Source organism: Dermacentor variabilis, chromosome 2 (genome assembly GCF_050947875.1).
Source record: "Dermacentor variabilis isolate Ectoservices chromosome 2, ASM5094787v1, whole genome shotgun sequence".
In the NCBI taxonomy this organism is placed as follows: Eukaryota; Metazoa; Arthropoda; class Arachnida; order Ixodida; family Ixodidae; genus Dermacentor; species Dermacentor variabilis.
Genome location: NC_134569.1, coordinates 18,530,207 through 18,551,300, shown reverse-complemented (window position 1 = coordinate 18,551,300; position 21,094 = coordinate 18,530,207). Strand labels below are relative to the sequence as shown.

General features: G+C 46.1%; 1 protein-coding gene across 1 annotated transcript in view; it reads left to right on the top strand.

Moving 5' to 3' along the window:
- Window positions 1–11,887: 11,887 nt before the first annotated feature.
- Window positions 11,888–21,094, top strand: part of Gyg (glycogenin 1) — a 48,446-nt gene continuing 39,239 nt past the window's right edge. The window contains exon 1 of the mRNA XM_075679803.1: window positions 11,888–11,955. Within this exon, the coding sequence (XP_075535918.1) occupies window positions 11,910–11,955 (46 nt within the window). The 5' untranslated portion in view covers window positions 11,888–11,909. The remainder of the gene's footprint in view (window positions 11,956–21,094) is intronic.

Sequence of the window (21,094 nt, the reverse complement as noted above, 5' to 3'; positions counted from 1 at the left end):
TTGTTTAGCAGAATGACTCGAACCGCCACTGCCTCAAGGGCCGTTCGTAGCTGCAAACGTTGACAGGCTATGCTTTTTTGAATTATAATTGCAACACCGCCCGATGATGCGAGAGCATCATCGCGATCTTTGCGAATAGTAACGTGTTGTCGAAGAAAATTTGTGTGTTTTGGTTTTAAGTGTGTTTCCTGTAAACACAGCACTTTCGGATTGTGTTTATGGATAAGTTCTTGCACGTCATCGAGATTCCTAAGAAGACCTCTGACATTCCATTGAATGATTTGTGTATCCATATTTAAAGAAAAATTTGTGCTGTGTTTACGGAAATTGAGGTGATGCCGCTTAGGTTACAGAGCTCTTTCGAGGCCCTGTAACGGGGGTTCTGCCCTTTCTGGAGCGTTCGAGGGAGCCTCGCCGCTCCTTAGGCGCTTGGTGCGCCTTGAGAATAGGTGTAGTGTCCATTGCCTCTTGTGAGGCGCCGGACACCTGCTCTTGCGAGCGAGAAGTTTCCCGAGAGGGTCCCGCCTTGGAGGGCAAGACCCCTGCGCCCACCAGCCCGGAGGTCGATGGGGCACCCTGCGGGATTTGGCTGCGCCGGCTGTTGCCAGCGCTGGGAGGGGCCGGGGAGATTGGGGCACCCTCTGCTGCGCCTACCTTCGGGGTCGATGGTCCCCCCTGCTCTGTTGACGGAGCAGCGCTAGCTGCGACTGCCGCGGGGGCAGATGGCGTAACTGCCGACTCACTGCTTGTGGGTCGGACAGCCGCCGGAGGCCGTTGTGACGCTGCCCCCTTACGCGCCACATCGGCAAAGCTGCTCTTAGACAGGTATGACACCCGCCTCCGTGCCTCTTTGAAATTGATATTTTCCTTTACTTTTATGGTCACAATTTCTTTTTCTTTTTTCCAGGACGGGCAGGCGCGCGAGTATGCGGCATGCTCGCCATCACAGTTGACACAGTGTGGGGTGTTCTGGCACGTTTCGGAGGAATGTTCATTGTCACTGCACTTGGCACAAGTCAGCCGGCCTCGACAGTTCTGTGAACTGTGGCCGAAACGTTGGCACTTAAAGCATCTGAGAGGATTGGGAACGTATGGTCGAACACGAAGTTTGATATATCCAGCCTCGATGGACTCGGGAAGGACACTAGAGCCGAAAGTGAGTATCAGGTGTTTCGTCTTGATCTCTTTTCCATCTCGCCTTATCTTAATTCGTTTAACATTTATAACATTCTGGTCACTGAAGCCCTCCAAGAGTTCAGCCTCAGTGAGCTCCATCAAGTCATCGTCAGAGACAACACCACGGGTGGTGTTCATCGTGCGGTGCGGGGTTATAATTATCTGGGTTTCCCCAAATGACACTAGTGTTGACAATTTTTCATATTGTTTTTGATCGCGGAGCTCCAAGAGGAGATCCCCGCTTGCCATCCTCGACGCCTTATATCCAGGACCAAAGGCTTCAGTCAATGACTTCGAAACAAGGAAGGGTGAGATAGTTCTTACTGGTTTATCTGGTTTTGCAGAATGGATAACATGGAAACGCGGAAACGATTCTTTTTGGCGGCCAAAAAATTGAAAGACTTCATCGGTGCGCCCTCTTTTCTGAGGGCGATCAGGTAGTGAAGGGAAGGAAGTAGCCATGTGTGGACGCGTAGTTTTCGGCAGCAACGCCAGCCACCCACCATGGAGTCCAACAAGGGGACGCTGCAGGGCCTGAAAAACAGGGCCTGCAAACGCCAGCTGTACGTTGCCACTATAACCCAATATGACATAACCAAGGTTGGCTACTCACACAAGGTTAACCCTTGCTGCCAGGAAGGTCGGAAGTAATAAAGAAATGAGAAGGAGACAGGAAAGGCGGAAAGTAAGGGAAAGACGAAGGTAATAGGGAGAGAGAGACAGGAAAAGGCAACTACCGATTTCCCCCGGGTGGGTCAGTCTGGGGGTGCCGTCTACGTGAAGCAGAGGCCAAAGAGGTGTGTTGCCTCCGCCGGGGGGCCTTAAAGGTCCAAACACCCGGCATCGGCTCAACCCCCAGGATCCCCCTTTCCCCGGACACGGCTAAGCCGCGCACGGCTACACGCGGGAGGGTCCAACCCTCGTGTGCTCGGGTACGTGGTGTCGCAACACACCAAACGCCTGCTTGCGCAGACGCCCCTGCGGGGCGAACGATCCAACGTTACTTATCACTGTGGGCCATCGAGTGAACCTCTCCGTTCGAAGTGGTTAAGTGTTGTACCTCTGCCACAGCTCGTCGTCCAAGAGCCGAAAAATCGCATAGTATGCTTGCTGCACTTTCGTCCAGAGGATTACGAGTTCAAGGCCGACTTACTGAAGTCGTGTGGAGTGCCTTTCAAAGCAATGCTTTCCCGTAGCGCTGTTCCATCGGTCTCTCCTGCATTCTCCGAAGCGCAAGAACAACTGCAGGTCGAGTGCGGCAATAGGTTTTCACGAAGGAAAAGCTACAAATGTGCGAATATGTACAGCCATGACATACAGTTGCCGTCGTAGTAGTACTCAACGATGCCAGCAGCGCGAGCCCTCAGCAGCTGGTCACATTCATCAGTGCTTAAAGGGACACTAAAGCGAAACAGTAAATCAGTTTAGACTAATGAAGCATTGTTTAGGAACCCTGCAGGCAGTCATTTCAAAAAGTTGATTGATTATTAGATGAGAAAATGAAGGTCCAAGTATCAGTATTTGAATTTCGCGCCGAAACCCCAGCGCGGGTACGTCAGCGTGACGTCAGGGATTCCAAAGTATGTTTTCCCATTTGAGCCGCGTTGGCTGAATAAAGGTTCCCGAAACTTGCCATGTTTAATATTTGGTTCCTTTAGAACACAATGTAGTCAATCTGTACCGCTATATATAATTAGTAGGCCCTAGAAGATGCCATCAAAATCCAAGACGTCACAGCCCCCAGGTGCGGGAACTCAAGTAGGCGTCGCCACCCGTATTTCGTTCTTGCGCTTTTTCTGGCTTACCAAACGTCTTATCGTTGTAAGGGTGGTGTTTTTGGTGTTGTAGAACAGTAGTTTACGGATGCAGAAGAAATCATTTATCACTTTAGTGTCCCTTTAAATCGCTGAAGTCGAGCCCAGCATCGCGAGCCAATGTGTCGTTGTCAGGCTCGTCCATTGCAACTAGCGTCAAAGTCGGCGTCATAAAATAAAGAACCAGCTTATCGTCGCGTGCTTTCCCTTCCACTAGACACCATAGTTCCGCTTTCGCGCTGCTGTCAGCACTGTCGGCTCGGTTTCTGGCCGCGCGTTTGCGTTTTGCGCAGAAAAGCCGTAGCGCCGTCTGCGGGCGCCGTTTTACTCACCGACGTCGCAACGTCACTATAAAACCATGACGTCACCACTCCTCGATCGGAGGGCGGGCGATTTGAACTGCGCTAGAGGTACGCGGACGCTTCAGAACGCGTTTTCTCTTAAAATAAGTCTTTTCTTCGTATGAAACAAGCGTTTCGAGGTTTCTGGGATAATATTTCAACAGTCCACGTTGACTTAATATTAACCTTTAGTGTTAAGGAACCCCAGGTGGTCGAAATTATTCCGGAATCTCCCACTACGGCGTGCCTCATAATCAGATCCTGGTTTTGGCACGTAAAACCCCATAATTTTTTGCCGGGAAGCGGCAACTGTGTGGTGAGTGCAATGCTTCAATATATCGCGAAATGAAAACGCGCATACAACTGCGCTCAAATTTCGCATTAGGGAGTGTACTAATCGTCGGTGATTCTCTCAATGATAATCATGGCGGCGAGCAGAGGATACAGGAGGTTACGCTGGACGCAGTGGATAAGTACAAATATCCTGGCATGTGGATAAACAATGGGGCTGAGTACCTGATGAAACATGAAAAATATCTAACAACTAAAAGTAGCAGCAACGCAGTTGTGATGGAGAATAGGGCACTGTTGAATTACAATGGGTACGAAGTGGTGAGAGGTATTTGGAAATGGGTGATGGTTCCTAGTCTGACTTTCCGCAATGTGGTCCTGTACATGATATCAGAGGTTCCAGCAAGGTTGGAAATTAAGCAACGTGAGGAACGTAGGTTTGCTTTGGGAGCACATGGAAATACACCAAATCAGGGGGTACAGGGTGACATCAGATGGAAATCATTCGAGCGCCGAGAAGCTAGTAGCAAGATAGAATTATAGGATCGATTGAGAGAAATGGGGGGAAAGCGGCGGGCTAGGAAAGTTTTCAGTTACTTGTACATGAGGAATGTTGACACAAAATGGAGGAAGCGAACCAGAAAACTTTCAAGCAAATATGCGGATAGCAGCGGTGGGGGACAAACCAAGAATCATCAGTTAAAAAACAGGGATGCAGATGAAATCAAAACTGGGAACAAACAGAACTTTCAAGCAGGAAATCACCAAATAAAATATCTACGATAGTTCTAGGGGAAGTTCTTTGTTGTTTGAAGCCAGGACAGGAGTACTGCGGACTAAGACTTACCGAGTCAAACACCAAGGGATAGACACGTGGTGCGGTGCGTATGGAGCGGAAGAGGAAACTGACACTTGATACTTTTCTGTAAAGGGATTCGCCCTACAGTTCTAGCAACGAGACTACATTTTTTAAAGCATTGGGTTTTAGGGATAGTGGAGACAAAATAGACTTTAAGCTGGTAGAAATAACTTGATTATCTGATTTGGTGATCTAGGCAAGAGTGAAATTTCACCCTCCGCCAAGTACAAAATATATTACTAGTCATGGCAAGGTGGCGTGAGCCGCCGCCCTTATTAAAGAGCTCGGCCTTATCCATCCATCCATGCATAAATCGTCAGATGGGGGACGTCAGACGGGGGACCAGCCTTTGTCGTCTGCTACGCTCCGGCAAGCTTCATTTTCATTTGTTTTCTCACGCTCTGACCGCGTCTCGTGTAGCACGGCGCTCTCTAATTAGTGTCTGTATTCTTTTTTTCTAGTTTTAGTTGTACAAATGACAGCATTAGGAAGACAACAAACGTTGTATATTTAATGTTTCTACTATGTGACCATATCACCACCCAATCTGGTAACCCCGTGACTATGACCATGGAAGGACTCTTCTATGGCGCTGCGCTGCTAAGTGCCTCATAATCATATGGGGAAAACGGGGAAGGCGGGCGATGGAAATTCAAGACGATGAGCAAAACGAGAACAAAGTGAAAGCGGGGCTTTCACCTTGTTCTTGTTTTGCTCGTAATTATATGGTGGTTCCGGCACGTAAAAATCTCAGAATTTCATTTTTTTAAATAAAAAATCATATAACCATAGCCCTCGCAGACAGGGACAAGATGTCATGACTCAGTCATAAAACATTGCGCTGAGTGAGGAAATGAGATTTTACGCAGCTCTTGAAATGAAGCACGATCTCGGGGCTCATTCACAAAATTTCACATACGCAAAGTGGCATTGTAGCTATATGGAAATGTTAAATTGCGCTTACGATTCTTGGCACTTGATGCTGCATATATAAAGCTTTTTCTGACCAGAAAGATATAATTTTTTTCAGTGACAAGCGGTTTATCTCGAACATTAGTTGCACCACGCTCTATCATGTTTCGCAATCGTCGAGCATGTTTTAAACTATTTTCTTGCAAATAAATCTCATTAACACTTTCTAGTGTAATAATATTGTTTGTTTAGGTTAACATATCACTATTTCTGTTCAACGCACTTTCAGACTACCGGAGACCACTTGGAAAACATCACTTTATCAGCGTATAAATAAAAATGTTTTTTATAAAAAGAAAAAGAAAACGCAGGAACACCTGTGAACATGTCGTTGCGCCTTTGTACTTCTAATCTCCCCCCACCCCTTCTTTTCCCTAGGGTATTTAAGCTCCAGTTACTTATTCGCTCAAGTACCAGCCAGCCTGAACTTCGCAACTTGCTTATATTAGTCTTGAAATAGGTATGACGAGCTTGGAAAACAAAGCGTATTGAAAACGGTGATCTAAGCAAAGGTGTTCGTCTGTTTTTATAGCCTTAATTGTCATCGCTGGACGCACCTTGCCCGGAAAATGTGCTCGCTACCCATAGTAGGAGCAAAGAAAGGGTTACGCTGAGCTGACTAACTTGCACTGGCGAGCTGTGTCACGGTGGAAGTAATTACTTTAATTAAACTTATCTTGCGAAGATCAGCACATCAGCATATCAGACTACGTAACTTTGTTTTGCTTACTAATTTTGACCGCCCTTCTATCAGAGGTTCCAGACCGCGTTTTTGAGCAGCACTGAACACTTCGTTTCCTGAGAAAGGCATCAAACATCTTTCGTGATATGCTTAACGCGCTGGGCGGCAACAAAATTGGAATGTCTGTGGCCAACGGAGCGGGCGACGCACAATATATCACGATTAGCGTTCAGGGAAAAAATAAAAGCTTTAAAAGGTGCAACTTTTCTTCCACTGCACTTCAAGGTTACGGACGGCACGCGCGTTATCAACATGATGCAGCATTTTGGACAGGGAAGTAGCGAGTGCAGATTCTTCAAGAAAGGAAACGCAAGCAAGAGAGGTGACGTTAATTGTTCTGGGACAAACATACATAAGAACGGGAGTAAACTGTTTTCAAATCGAGTGTATATATGTTTAGCTACATGGGCCTTCAGGTCCTCTTGATTTGCTCAAAGACTGTGCTTGAAATTCAAGCCAAATGCTCGGACAAACCCATTTTCCAAAAGGAGAAAAAAAAATAAGAAAAAAAATATGCTCTCTTTATTTAGGTGCGAGAGAAAATCTGGCAGTAGTTCTGTGTGAAACCAGTAATTTAGGATAGACTGGTATGCATTGCCCTTTCAGAAACCTTTCCGCATTTGGTCAGCGAAGAGCGGTGAATATTGGCGGAGCCGGTTAGTCGGTTTGCCTCTATGAATGTGCTGCTTTCCCATTGGTGCGCAGTTAAAAAGAATACTACGGGAGATTGACCAAGAATCAGATGAATTAGAAGTAAATCAAAAAAGAATGCACAAATAAAAAATTTTGATGAGATGAAAGTCATGGTAAAATAACAAATCTTTTTTTAAGAATTTATCAAGGAGATCGTCCTGGCTTAGACAGAAATTTCGCAACTGCTGCGCACACATCCCCATGGCAATTTCACAGAGATGCTCGAGTCACCCAAAAGAATGGCTATCAGGAATAGAAAGGTTTCTTCTTTCTTGTTGAAAAACTGAAACATTGTACATAAGCCATGATGCCAATGTTGATGACGTCACGCATTTCCTAGCATTTTCACATTTTTGCTCAGGAAAAGTCCTCTAAAGTTCCCGCATTGAGTTTTCGTTCTTCTTGAATGCAGAACGTGCAATGTTTCTTAGTATAATAGTTATTAGTAAGCATTTATCTAGACCAGACGTTGACACAACCTGTGGCGTTATCGGAAGATGATGAGTGAATTTTCAGGTGGATTTTCAGTGGAGTCGCCATTTGTCTCACCTATATGTCACTTGCTCGCATTTATACCACCGTCATCAATACCAAGTCTGAATTTCGATTGAGAAGTCACGTAACATTATTCATGAAACGCAATCAACCCATACTGTGTAAGTTTAGGCTCGGCATTAAAGAGAATGCCTTTCTTAGCGAGTTGATCCAATTTTCCGTATCGAGTTTCTGGATTTCTAGCCTTTTTTCGTGGGCGAATCCCGAAGTTAGTGCATTCTAAATATGTGGGCCGATCCCCAGGATTATGTAGTCTAAAGATGTTGACCTATCCCTAAGGTAATGCGCACAGCCAAAATGCGGGCCGTTCCCGTGGGCATGTGCACTCTAAAATTGTGGGCATATACCGAACCCATGCAGACTAAAATGTGAGGCGATCCCGAAGATATTGCAGTAAAAAAAAAAAAAAACTGAAACAGTCGAACGCTACTCTCTCCTCTACTCACGCGAGGAGGGGGCGGGGGGCGATTAAGTGGCGTGCGCAGTGACTCATCCCCGACTCGCTCAGAAACGTTATCGTTGATCGACCTCAAGTCGAGGTTCAATAGGCTTCCAACTTTTTATTAGCTCAGTATTTAAAGATGTCTGGTGACCTCCTGATTAATAAGGAAATAGCTGGTAACATACAGGAATTCTATAGCATTAACGAGAGGGTGGCAAGTCTTGTTGTGAAACTTAATAAGAGGTACAAATTGAAGGTGGTACAAGTCTATGCCCCTACATGCAGTCATGATGACCAGGAAGTCGAAAGCTTTTATGAAGACGTGGAATCGGTGATGGGTAAAGTCAAAACAAAATACACTATACTGATGGGCGACTTCAATGCGAGGGCAGGCAAGAAGCAGGCTGGAGACAAGTCAGTGGGGGAATATGGCATAGGCTCTAGGAATAGCAGAGGAGAGTTATTAGTAGAGTTTGCAGAACAGAATAATATGCGGATAATGAATACCTTTTTCCGCAAGCGGGTTAGCCGAAAGTGGACGTGGAGGAGCCCGAATGGTGAGACTAGAAATGAAATCGACTTCATACTCTGCGCGAACCCTGGCATCATACAAGATGTAGACGTGCTCGGCAAGGTACGCTGCAGTGACCATAGGATGGTAAGAACTCGAATTAGCCTAGACTTGAGGAGGGAGCGGAAGAAACTGGTACACAAGAAGCCAATCAATGAGTTAGCGGTAAGAGGGAAACTAGAGGAATTCCGGATCAAGCTACAGAACAGGTATTCGGCTTTAACTCAGGAAGAGGACCTTAGTGTTGAAGCAATGAACGACAATCTCATGGGCATCATTAATGAGTGCGCAATAGAAGTCGGTGGTAACGCCGTTAGACAGGAAACCAGTAAGCTATCGCAGGAGACGACGCCAATGTATGAAAGCCTCTAACCCTACAGCTAGAATAGAACTGGCAGAACTTTCTAAGTTAATCAACAAGCGTAAGACAGCGGACATCAGGAACTATAATATGGATAGAATTGAACAGGCTCTCAGGAACGGAGGAAGCCTAAAAACAGTGAAGAAGAAACTAGGAATTGGCAAGAATCAGATGTGTGCGTTAAGAGACAAAGCCGGCAATATCGTTAATATGGATGAGATAGTTCAAGTGGCTGAGGAGTTCTATAGAGATTTATACAGTACCAGTGGCACCCACGACGATAGTGGAAGAGAGAATAGCCTAGAGGAATTCGAAATCCCACAGGTAACGCCAGAAGAAGTAAAGAAAGCCTTAGGAGCTAGGCAAAGGGGGAAGGCAGCTGGCGAGGATCAGGTAACAGCAGATTTGTTGAAGGATGGTGGTCAGATTGTTCTAGAGAAACTGGCCACCCTGTATACGCAATGCCTCATAACCTCGAGCGTACCGGAATCTTGGAAGAACGCTAACATAATCCTAATCCATAAGAAAGGGGACGCCAAAGACTTGAAAAATTATAGACCGATCAGCTTACTGTCCGTTGCCTACAAAGTATTTACTAAGGTAATCGCAAATAGAATCAGGAACACCTTAGACTTCTGTCAACCAAAGGACCAGGCAGGATTCCGTAAAGGCTACTCAACAATAGACCATATTCACACTATCAGTCAAGTGATAAAGAAATGTGGAGAATATAACCAACCCTTATATATAGCTTTCATTGATTACGAGAAAGCGTTTGATTCAGTCGAAACCTCAGCAGTCATGGAGGCATTACGGAACCAGGGTGTAGATGAGCCATATGTAAAAATACTGGAAGATATCTATAGCGTCTCCACAGCCACCGTAGTCCTCCACAAAGAAAGCAACAAAATCCCAATAAAGAAAGGTGTCAGACAGGGAGATACGATCTCTCCAATGCTATTCACAGCATGTTTACAGGAGGTGTTCAGAGACCTGGAGTGGGAAGAATTGGGGATAAAAGTTGATGGAGAATACCTTAGCAACTTGCGATTTGCTGATGATATTGCCTTGCTTAGTAACTCAGGGGACCAATTGCAATGCATGCTCACTGACCTGGAGAGGCAAAGCAGAAGGGTGGGTCTGAAAATTAATCTGCAGAAAACTAAAGTAATGTTTAACAGTCTCGGAAGAGAACAGCAGTTTACAATAGGTAGCGAGGCACTGGAAGTGGTAAGGGAATACATCTACTTAGGGCAGGTAGTGACCACGGATCCGGATCATGAAACTGAAATAACCAGAAGAATAAGAATGGGCTGGGGTGCGTTTGGCAGGCATTCTCAAATCATGAACAGCAGGTTGCCATTATCCCTCAAAAGGAAAGTGTATAACGGCTGTGTGTTACCAGTACTCACATATGGGGCAGAAACCTGGAGGCTTACGTAAAGGGTTCTGCTGAAATTGAGGACGACGCAACGAGCTATGGAAAGAAGAATGATGGGTGTAACGTTAAGGGATAAGAAAAGAGCAGATTGGGTGAGGCAACAAACGCGGGTAAATGACATCTTAGTTGAAACCAAGAAAAAGAAATGGGCATGGGCCGGACATGTAATGAGGAGGGAAGATAACCAATGGTCATTAAGGGTTACGGACTGGATTCCAAGGGAAGGGAAACGTAGCAGGGGGCGGCAGAAAGTTAGATGGGCGGATGACATTAAGACGTTTGCAGGGACAACATGGCCACAATTAGTACATGATCGGGGTAGTTGGAGAAGTATGGGAGAGGCCTTTGCCCTGCAGTGGGCGTAACTAGGCTGATGATGATGATGATGATGATGATGATGATGGTGACCTCTTCTTGGTAATTTCTCCAACGAAACTGGATCTGTTGAACACTAAATTTTCTCCTGTCACCTACTGCTTCTTTTTTCTCTCTCTTTTTCTTTCTTTAAAGAAACGCTTTCTTCAGCTCTGCATGCTTCGTATACTTAGTTCTTATTTGTAAGAATTTCGTTTTTACCCTATGGTGGGGCCTCGACCGTGTAGTTTCTACCCGCAGAAATTTATGCCGATGCGTCTTTTTTCTTTACTATCACTATCTTTCTTTCAAATTATTTATCGCTTAATCGTTGAACAAGGCTTCTTCTTTTATGTCTTTTGTGTTGTATTCATCTGGTCTGATTGTCAATGATGTGCTTTCTTTGGCATTTTATTGCGACAGCAATTACATGGACACTGCATGCGAATTTCCCCCGTCGGCGTCGCCGCGAGCAACGCTGTAGGCGCGAAGGAAAGCGTGCGAGGGTGAGCCAAGACGGATGTGGCGGCGTCTTCTCGCGCGCTCAAGGGAGGAAGGCGGGGAAGGCCATGGACTGCGCGCTGACTTATCGCAAGGCGGGAGGTCGGACGCTTCTGCTCCGGTGGCGGCTTCGCGCAGCGCGGCGGCGCGCGTCCTATCCTGGAGGTAATCTGCGGTGGGGTCGAAATCTGGCCGACCCGAGATAGGTTATGGCTTCGTGTGAGCGGTGTTCTCGCGCGCCTACGCGTTGAAGCGAGATGCAGCACGGAGGGGAATTCGCTCACCGCTGCTGCCGCTCTTCATCACGCCCATGTTCTGAAGGGCCAGCAGTCATCGAGGGATATGTGTTCATGTTTGCCTATGCGCGCATGTCACCGTGCTTGTTAATTTAGTTATAAAGAGAATGTTTACAGCAGTTTCTACAGATGATAAAACGATTAACCTTACTTTGTGTAGCTGTGTAATAATTTGCTATCACACTCAATGCTTCGTCTTTCAGTCTAAACTGTGATTTTTGTTTTCTTGTTTTGCTATCGTTCAACCAGCAGAGATCTAGACAGAAGAAAAACAGAGAGGTCTGCCTGAGCTATGTAGTGTGCTATATACTACTATTTGCAAAGGGGAAAATTGCATTTATTCCGACTGCCTGATTCTCAGTCTAACAAATGGTTTAATTATCATCATCAACAACTCTTTCTAGTACCTGCGTTGCACGTGCTTCGTGCTTTGTTGGCACGCGCTGCAGCTCTGTCGTAGTCAAAGAAGAAGGATTCCTGGCAGCGGCTGCAGCGCCGAAATGTCGTTCCTGTGGCTCTACGGACGAAAGTCCGCGTTCGGCAGAAGTAAGTGTTGCAACATTCGTTCTAAAAACAGCAGTCGTTGCGCTTTCGACACTCGTCAGCCGTAGAGACGTGTCTCGCATGAGCACCGATTACGCACGGTTAACCGTTTCGTATAGGACATGAAGTGACGCAACATACAGCAATGAGCATTAGCTGTAGTTAAATGCCTGCGGCGTTCAAACGCGATCGAGCAGCTCTCCCTGCGTGAGAAAGTTTGGATCCACAGACGGTGAAACGCGATAAGAATTTGTCCCTCTCGGGGGTGAAAATTGTGTCTTTACAGAAATGGCTCTGTATACACGTTATCTGGACCAAAGTTCTTAGACGTTGATCTGGTCGTCCTCTTCATTTCCATTGGAGCCAGCGCTGAATATACATGAATTGTGTGGAAACGGCACTTCAAAGAGCAAGGCGCGTATTTGTGCCGGACGCGTTATGCAGAACTTGAGTGCTTGAGGCCGTTATGGCATGCGAGCGAACCGGAACCGTATTGCAGTCCTTGATGTGAAAGCATCGAATGACTCATTAAGCGAAAAAGCCGGAGGCGTCTGTATCGGATAAACGGCTCCTAAATTTCCATTGGCTGCGACGCCACGTCACGAGCGCGCCTTGACGGAGCAGAGCGGGCGAATCGGAGCAGCTGCGTAGCGCGCCCGGTGTTGCGTGAGGGGGGAGGGCATCACCGCGACGCACGTCATCAGCGCGCCTCGGCGGAGCGAATACGGCGACGTAACTCACAAGAGGTGCCTCGGGAGTGTCCTCGGATTTTTGCAACACTTTCGGCTGGCCCAGGCATCCCAAGCTCGCCGTCCGCACAGGAGCCGCCGCCGATTTAATAGTTTTAGGTCGTACACACAACAGACGAAATTTACGAAATTTGTTGGAAAACTCAACTTTTTCTCTTTAAAACGGTGTGTTTCGTGCAGTGACCTTTATATAAGAATTTTCCTTTCGCAGCTAGCCTATAAATGAAGACGTGCTAAAGTGTGTGTTTGCCTTTTAACGTATAGGAAAGAGGTAGGTGAGGAACTTGCTGTGAACCAAAAATAGACCCTAATCTGCGTCCTGATTATGAACATATTTAATCTGCCTCCCAGCACAAGGTTCGAACTCTACCTTCGTTCGAAACTATATATAACACTGCGCAGCACAGTCGCGAGCTCTTTGAGCGTAAATAGCTGCAAGGAACAGGAGCAGTATACGGTTTATACGTACACACCGCACATTTACGTTGTTACAGCTGATGCACAATGCGATAGACCGCCAGGAGCCGCAAGCTAAATCCGATTAAGCCATACAGAAAACGAGCATTCCTGGTAGCCTCTAGTACCTGTAATTGATTCGTGTACATATATATGCTAAAGCTTCAAGCCGTAAGCAGGGGCGGCTCTACAAAATTTCCTTCTGCCCCCCATCGCCCCACTCCTGGGCTCGTAGCTGCCATAGTGAAGTAACCAGCGATACATGATGTGCCTTCCAGCACTCCCGACGAAAATGAAGAGACATGATCTGCCCCCCACCCCCTCCCCCTTTCCAGTGGCGTACCATCTATGAGTGGAGGGGGGGTGGCAAACAGCAAACGATCTAGACTCTCTCTCTCTCTCTCTCTCTCTCTCTCTCTCTCTCTCTCTATATATATATATATATATATATATATATATATATATATATATATATATATATATATATATATATATATATATATATATATATATATATATATATATATATATATATATATATTACGATTACAATAAGTGAAAAAGCCTGGAAAAGCGTCTGTCACTTATACTTACTTTTAACAGACATAAGCCTACTTATCAATCACACGTGATGAACCATGGGGACCCAAAAAATTATTTAAATTTGCATTTGTTTCTTCCAACTATGTCAAATATCAAGATGATACATGGACAAAAGGCAATGAGTGCCTCACAGAGGTCCCGGACCCTGCCCAGTAGCAGCAGTACAGCGCACATAAAGAATGCGCATTTGCTACAAACAATTTTAATAATTAAACAAGAATTGTACTTGATGTTTCAGTCTACAGCACAAATGCATCGCTAGTTTACGTAATAGCATTGTCGAGGTTATAGGCAACGAAGTACAATCAACATCAGTTACTTGCAATATTCACAAGAAAAAAAGGCAGCAGATGTGTGTGACCTTGGGAGAATTACAACCCGATTTCCAGCTTCGCTGTTTCTTTCAAACAGTTCTAATAAAAGTTTAAGTTTCTTTTGACATATCTCATACTTTGAAATGTTCCCGTATGTATATGACTGTTCCGTTTGAAACCTTGCCCCCAAGTAACGCTTTGGAGCACTTCTTTCTGGGAATTAAATAAAGAAACAGTAATTCATCAGCCCACATGTTACTTCACCATAACATTCACATGGTTTCCACCTTCCTCCCTGCCCCCTCCCCCCCTTTCAATTTCCGCTAGATATGATATCGGTTGAGTTCACAGTTCTATCAGAGTAGCAGGATAAGTGCTCTGTTCGCAAAACACATTCGTAAAACTTGGGATAGCTTGCACGCGTAATTTACTGCAAATGCGATAATTAGTCCTCTCTCTTTGAAGTTTACCTACAATCAAGGGCCCATAACGCGCCCTTGATTTTCGCCAATTATAAACAAGCTGTCTTCTTTAGTTCACCGAGGACATCGCTGAACCCCAGCCGGAACATGTTATGACGCCTGAAAATAGGGAAATAAATTTCCTATTTTTTCTTATCAGTAATTTCCTATCAGTAATTATTTGCAACGCTTCTAACTGGACCAGGAACGCAAAAATTCTGTCGCACATTGCAGTTACCATGGCCCCTGTCCGCTTTCTACAAAATATAAACCGGGACACTGGGAAGCATAGCTGATAGCGGCCATATCACAAGCTCTAACACTTGAATAATTTTTTTTTACAAAGGCTGTGTTTGATCCAGCCATACTTCGCATAGACAGTTTCCATAGCATACCACCATTCTTCGCTAAATTTGGTCTTGGCGGCTTCTATAGTTCTGCCAGGGCAGCGGGCTCAATTCTCTCCCGCTCGTTAGGCACGCTCATAACTCTGGAGTGCTTGCATACGTAATTTGTCGCGAAAGCCCATGTGTTAACCTGTCCTCATTAACTGTACCCATTAACCTGTACCCATTAACTTGTCCTTGTAGTCACCAAACAAAACGAGCCTGTCTCTTAATTCAGTGAGGGTACCAGGCCAAACCAGTATTTCATGCGTGAAAAAGTAAAAAAAGATGAGGGTTGAATAATTATTCTTAACGCTACTAAATAAGTCAGAAACGTTAACACTTAAAATGCTGCCTATTCCTTCCAAGTATAAAATATGTGAAACGCAGAGTTCTCTTGGGGCATTGGGAAACCTAGCTAATAACAGCGGCGTGATATACTTTCGAACACTTGCTCGCTATCTTTTTTTAACGCTGTATTTGATCAACACGCACTTACCATCGCACATGAACTTGGCGGATTGCTCCCCTTATGTTCGCAAAATGTGACCTCAATTCTAGTTTTAATTATGTCAGCGCAGCCGTATAGGTTTTACACCGCTCGTAAAACAGGCCAGTAACGGTGTGGATCACTTATGTATTATACTGGAAAATGCGCATTTAACCCACCCACTTGGAATGTTGCCTGCACATTGGCCATACCATGCCCATAATTTTCTCCCGATATAAACAAGATGCTTTGTTTAGCTCACCGTTCACATCGGAGAAACAAACTACGAATCTCGTATGATGCGCGATAACACATGGAAAAACGGGGATTTAGTGATTATCTGCAAAACTTCCATTTAAACCGGGAAAGTGAAAGTTTCGCAACGCATTGCGTTTAAAATTCTCTTTATCTTCACGGAATGTCAACCGTCTCTTGCGCTGTTATTTTAGGAGCCTGGTAAACATTTAGATTAGCGGCAGTATGATACTCTGGAACGCTTCAATGAGCAACTTTCTACAGAGGCTGCAGTGAACTTACACAGAATAAACATATATCGCTCGTCACTCAGAACATTGCTCCGTACTTCCAATAAATATAAACACCATGCCCCGCATATTTTGCCGAGGATACCTTATACACAACTAAATGTCGTGTATAAGGCACAGGAATTGGGAGTAAGCGACTATTAGGTACCTGTTTGCATAACACATAAGCAACCTACAGAGTGCGAATTTTCGGTACACGTCAGAAGAAAAGTGGCTCTCGTTTTTCAGAATGCGGAATATCTGCTGTATTTTTCTCCTGCCGGGAAACAAGTAATAGTGTAGTTCTTATTTAAAAGCAGTCGGAGAATGAAATCGTCAAAGTCAGAAGTGACATATTCCTTCAGAAAATTTCAAGTCAGTGTTCTGTTGGTATTGAAATGTCTGCACGTTCGACCAAGGTCATTTTCACTAGCATATCTACGATAAGTCGTGATTACACGATGAAATTGGACACTTATACCTGTAAGAGGTTTGATCAGATTTTTGATGGTGATAAGATATTGACACGGCAACGCTATATAGGCTACCTCTGGACAGAGAATTAATAGTTGAAGCATTAGATAATTTAACGATTTCATGCAGTAAGGCGCGCCAGTCGCTGGGCTCGACTGGTTATAATACTTTATCGGGACCTCCCGCTGGCCCGAAGGTTGAGTGTAGCAAGCCGATTGTATTTTCGAATGCGGACATGGTGGTCCCAAAAAACTGGGCATGATGCAAGTTGCGCAAGCTGACATCTTCTATAGCGAATAGCGTACGCTATAGTTGCGTACGCTAAACTAAAATTCCTTGCGGCGGGAACTGCCCAGCGCCAGGCGTTCTCCGCAACGTAAAGGCCGCCCCACATTCAGCGTTTTCCCGGCGTTTTCTGGCGTTTTGTCACCCGGCGTCGCTCGGCGTCGACGCTGAGGCTGGCGCCAAGCCAAAACGTCGTGCTCAAGGGACACAGATCTCGCCGCCGCCGTCGGAAGCGGCTCGACAGCGCCGACCAATCAGCGCGTGGCAGGGCGTGGCCGCGCTGCTGGCAACTCTTGCAAGAAACTTCCGCAGATTCGCAGTTCGCGCCGCCATTGCTGTTTGTTTGGTTGCTTCAATCATGCTACCGGCGAACATCGATAACGAGCTTCTTATAGCCATTGTAGAAGCAAGGCCGATATTGTGGCAGACCAAACACAAGGAACACAAGAATCGTGTTAAAAAAAACGTTTTGTGGATTGAAGTCGCCGCCATCGTCCTGCCGGGTGTACCAAATGAGAAGCAGGAGCTTCTTTTTTAGCAGCAAAAGCTGCTGCCTTCTTTCCATGATGTGGCGTATGGCGTCTAGCAATAAAAAGCACCTACTTCCCCCTCTATCATAGAATAAAGAACCCTCGATGCTCAGCTTCGCACGCCGACGCGCCGACCGCTCGTGATGTTCACGCCGATATTGCTGCCAGTTTTCTGAAGCTTAGCCTTGTGTAATTTTTCTACACAGCCCTGAATATTTTATTTAGCGTAAAACTATGCAAAAGGCATAAGTATTGCATTGAAGAATACTTATGACAGCTCTTTTCATTGATATTACACAATTAGCTTAGGAGGTATTTGGTAAAATAAATCTGGTCACATTGTGCGACGCTGCGCTGGCACTGGTCCGCGTGCCGCTCGTGTGGCTGGACGCCCTCTCTGGCGCCGTTCATGCGACCACGCCGGGAGACGCAACGCCAAAAAACGCCGGTAGAAACGCTGAATGTGGGGCGGCCTTAAGAGTGTACGGCGAATCCCGCGCGTCGTCCGCTACAGGGCGTCCCGAGAAGGCACAAAAGCCAATCCTCGTTGCCTACGCAGGGATATGCGTGGTAAAGAAAAACATTATTTATGTGATCACTCAATCAAGGAAGAAAACTTAGCTTCAGCTGTATTTTTAATGGACTTTCCAGCGTGGAGACGAAAGTGCCCACTTTCAAAAGTTGGGGGGGGGGGGCAAATGACATACTTCGCCCCCCCCTCCCTCACTTTTGAAAGTGGAGGGGGGGGGGGCGTCCCCCCGCCTCTTTGCTCCCCGGTAGGTACGCCATGTGCCCCTTTCCAACAGAAAAATGCTGGTGCCGCCCCTGACCGTAAGCTCTCCTCGAGCATGCCTATTATAAACACTCGCTGAGTTCACTGCTAATGTCGCTAAATGCTTGGTTTTTACATCGTCTGCTCAATCCTGGATCAAACACTACGCAGACAAGAGCTCACGTCCTGACTGAGAGGCCAGGTGCATGATCAGCATTGCCTGTAATGCTGCTGAACTTATGTGTGGTACTGATGAGGCTGCAGGCATTACGGAATCAGGGTGTAGACGAGCCGTATATAAAAATACTGAAAGATATCTATAGCGGCTCCACAGCCACCGTTGTCCTCCATAAAGAAAGCAACAAAATCCCAATAAAGAAGGGCGTCAGGCAGAGATATACGATCTCTCCAATGCTATTCACAGAGTGTTTATAGGAGATATTCAGAGACTTGGATTGGGAAGAATTGGGGATAAGAGTTAATGGAGAATACCTTAGTAACTTGCGATTCGCTGATGATATTGCCTTGCTTAGTAACTCAGGAGACCAATTGCAATGCATGCTCACTGACCTGGAGAGGCAAAGCAGAGGCGTGGGTCTAAAAATTAATCTGCAGAAAACTAAAGTAATGTTTAACAGTCTCGTAAGAGAACAGCAGTTTACGATAGGTAACGAGGCAAACGAGGCACTGGAAGTGGTAAGGGAATACATCTACTTAGGGCAGGTAGTGACCGCGGATCCGGATCATGAGACTGAAATAATCAGAAGAATAAGAATGGGCTGGGGTGCGTTTGGCAGGCATTCTCAGATCATGAACAGCAGGTTGCCCTACCCTCAAAAGAAAAGTGTATAACAGCTGTGTCCCAGTACTCACCTATGGGGCAGAAACCTGGAGGCTTACGGAAAGGGCTCTACTTAAATTGAGGACGACGCAACGAGCTATGGAAAGAACGATGGGTGTAACGTTAAGGGATAAGAAAACAGCAGATTGGGTGAGGGAACAAACGCGAGTTAATGACATCTTAGTCGAAATCAAGGAAAAGAAATGGGCATGGGCAGAACATGTAATGAGGAGGGAAGATAACCGATGGTCATTAAGGGTTACTGACTGGATTCCAAGAGAAGGGAAGCATAGCAGGTGGAGGCAGAAAGTTAGGTGGGCGGATGAGATTAAGAAGTTTTCAGGGACAACATGGCCACAATTAGCACATGACCGGTGTAGTTGGAGAAGTATGGGAGAGGCCTTTGCCCTTCAGTGGGCGTAGCCAGGCTGCTGCTGCTGCTGCTGCTGATGATGATGATGATGACTGATGAGGATGGCCTAGATGTGCCAAAAGATTTGTCTCTCTCTCGCACTCAGCCGTTACACCTTAGTTACACTCAGATACCGCTTTGTGTGCACCGCACCAGCTGTCTTGACTTGCATAACCTGTCGCATTACAAACAAACAAAAAATCGGTGACTTCTGGCACATGCAGTGTGTGTCTGTATTGCGTTGTTTCAAGAGACGGTGTGCATGCCTCGTTCATGCGACTCTGCAAATGTATGTTGTGCGCAGTGATCCAATCAGAGAGAGAAGACCTTGTAAACAAATATCGGTGACTACTCAGAGAGTTCCGATTCGAGCACCGCTCATTGACCTCTTTTAAAAGCAAAGCTTTTCTTTGCGAAACTCGCCGTGTTTCGTGACCGTGCATGCTGCGGCCAGGCTGTTCTCTTGCAGAATAGCCTAGCCAATCACAGTGGAGCACGCACGCCGCGCGGTCAGCTGGGTTCCTTGCACCATCACCAGATGGCGCTTGCCTCCGCGCATCCATAGGGTGCCTCGATGCGCGCGCCGTCTGCCGAACGGCGGCGGAGGGGAGCGCGCGCATCGAGGCACCCTACGCATCCAGAAAATACCTCGAGTAAAAGAGCATAAATACCTTGGTATATGTATAAACGAACGTAACAGATGGAAACACAGGAAAACACAATAACAGCAAAGGGGAAGAGAAATGCGGCCATTATGAAACACAAATCGCTATGGGGATAAAATAGGTACGAGGTGCTCCCGGGTATGTGGAAATGTGTAATGGTTCCAGGGCTTACATTTGGGAATGCGGTTGTTTGCTTGAAGTTAGGGATACAATCAGTACTCGATGGCAACCAAAGGTCAGTGGGACGCCTCACATTGGGCGCTCAGGAGAAGACTATAAATGATGCCGTGCAGGGTGATATGGGCTGGACAAGTTTTGAAGTGAGGGAAGCTCAAAGTAAAATTGATTATGAAGAACGGCTGAGGAATATATGGAAGAAAGCAAACAAGCTGGGAGAGTGTTCAGATATTTGTAAAAAAAAAATATATGCATTGATTCACAGTGGATGAAAAGAACTAGGGAAGCTGACCAGCAAGTATGCGACCGGTATATGGTGAACAACATGACAACAAACAACGTGCGCCCAAATCTATGTACCCGGGTGTTTTCGCATTTTGCCCCCATCGAAATGCGGCGGCCGTGGCCGGGATTCAATCCCACGACCTCGTGCTTAGCAGCCCAGCACCACAGCCACTAAGCAACCACGGTGGGTCAATTAGGATTTGATTTATCATACTCGCGTAATGGACAAATGGTGCAACAGAAGGTCCCTGCACATAGTGTTGCCTGCGGACAATGCAAGGAATTTACAGACACTGGCCAATATGTGTGGCAACGCAACGACAAATCTAGGCCTGATTTAGCACAGAGAAACCAGGAGTTATGATCTTTAATGAAGAGACGGGTAACGACGTGGTGTCGATTCAACAGCAAGTCATACGCGTAGTCAAGCAATATAAAGACTTACTTAAGCACTCACCAACAAAACTAGAAAATAAAAGGGAAGCGGAATGCGGCAATAATGAAGCATAGGGTACTTTGGGGCCACAATAAATGTTAGGTGATACGTGAAATCTGGAAAGGATTCGTGGTGCAAGCGCTGACGATCGCAAATGCCATTCTGTGCCTAAAATCGGCTATATTGTCGGGGTTGGAAGTTAATCAAAGTTGGGTGGGCCGGTTGGCTTTGGGAGCCCACGGCAAAAACCACAAATGAAGCAGTGCAAGGGGACATGGACTG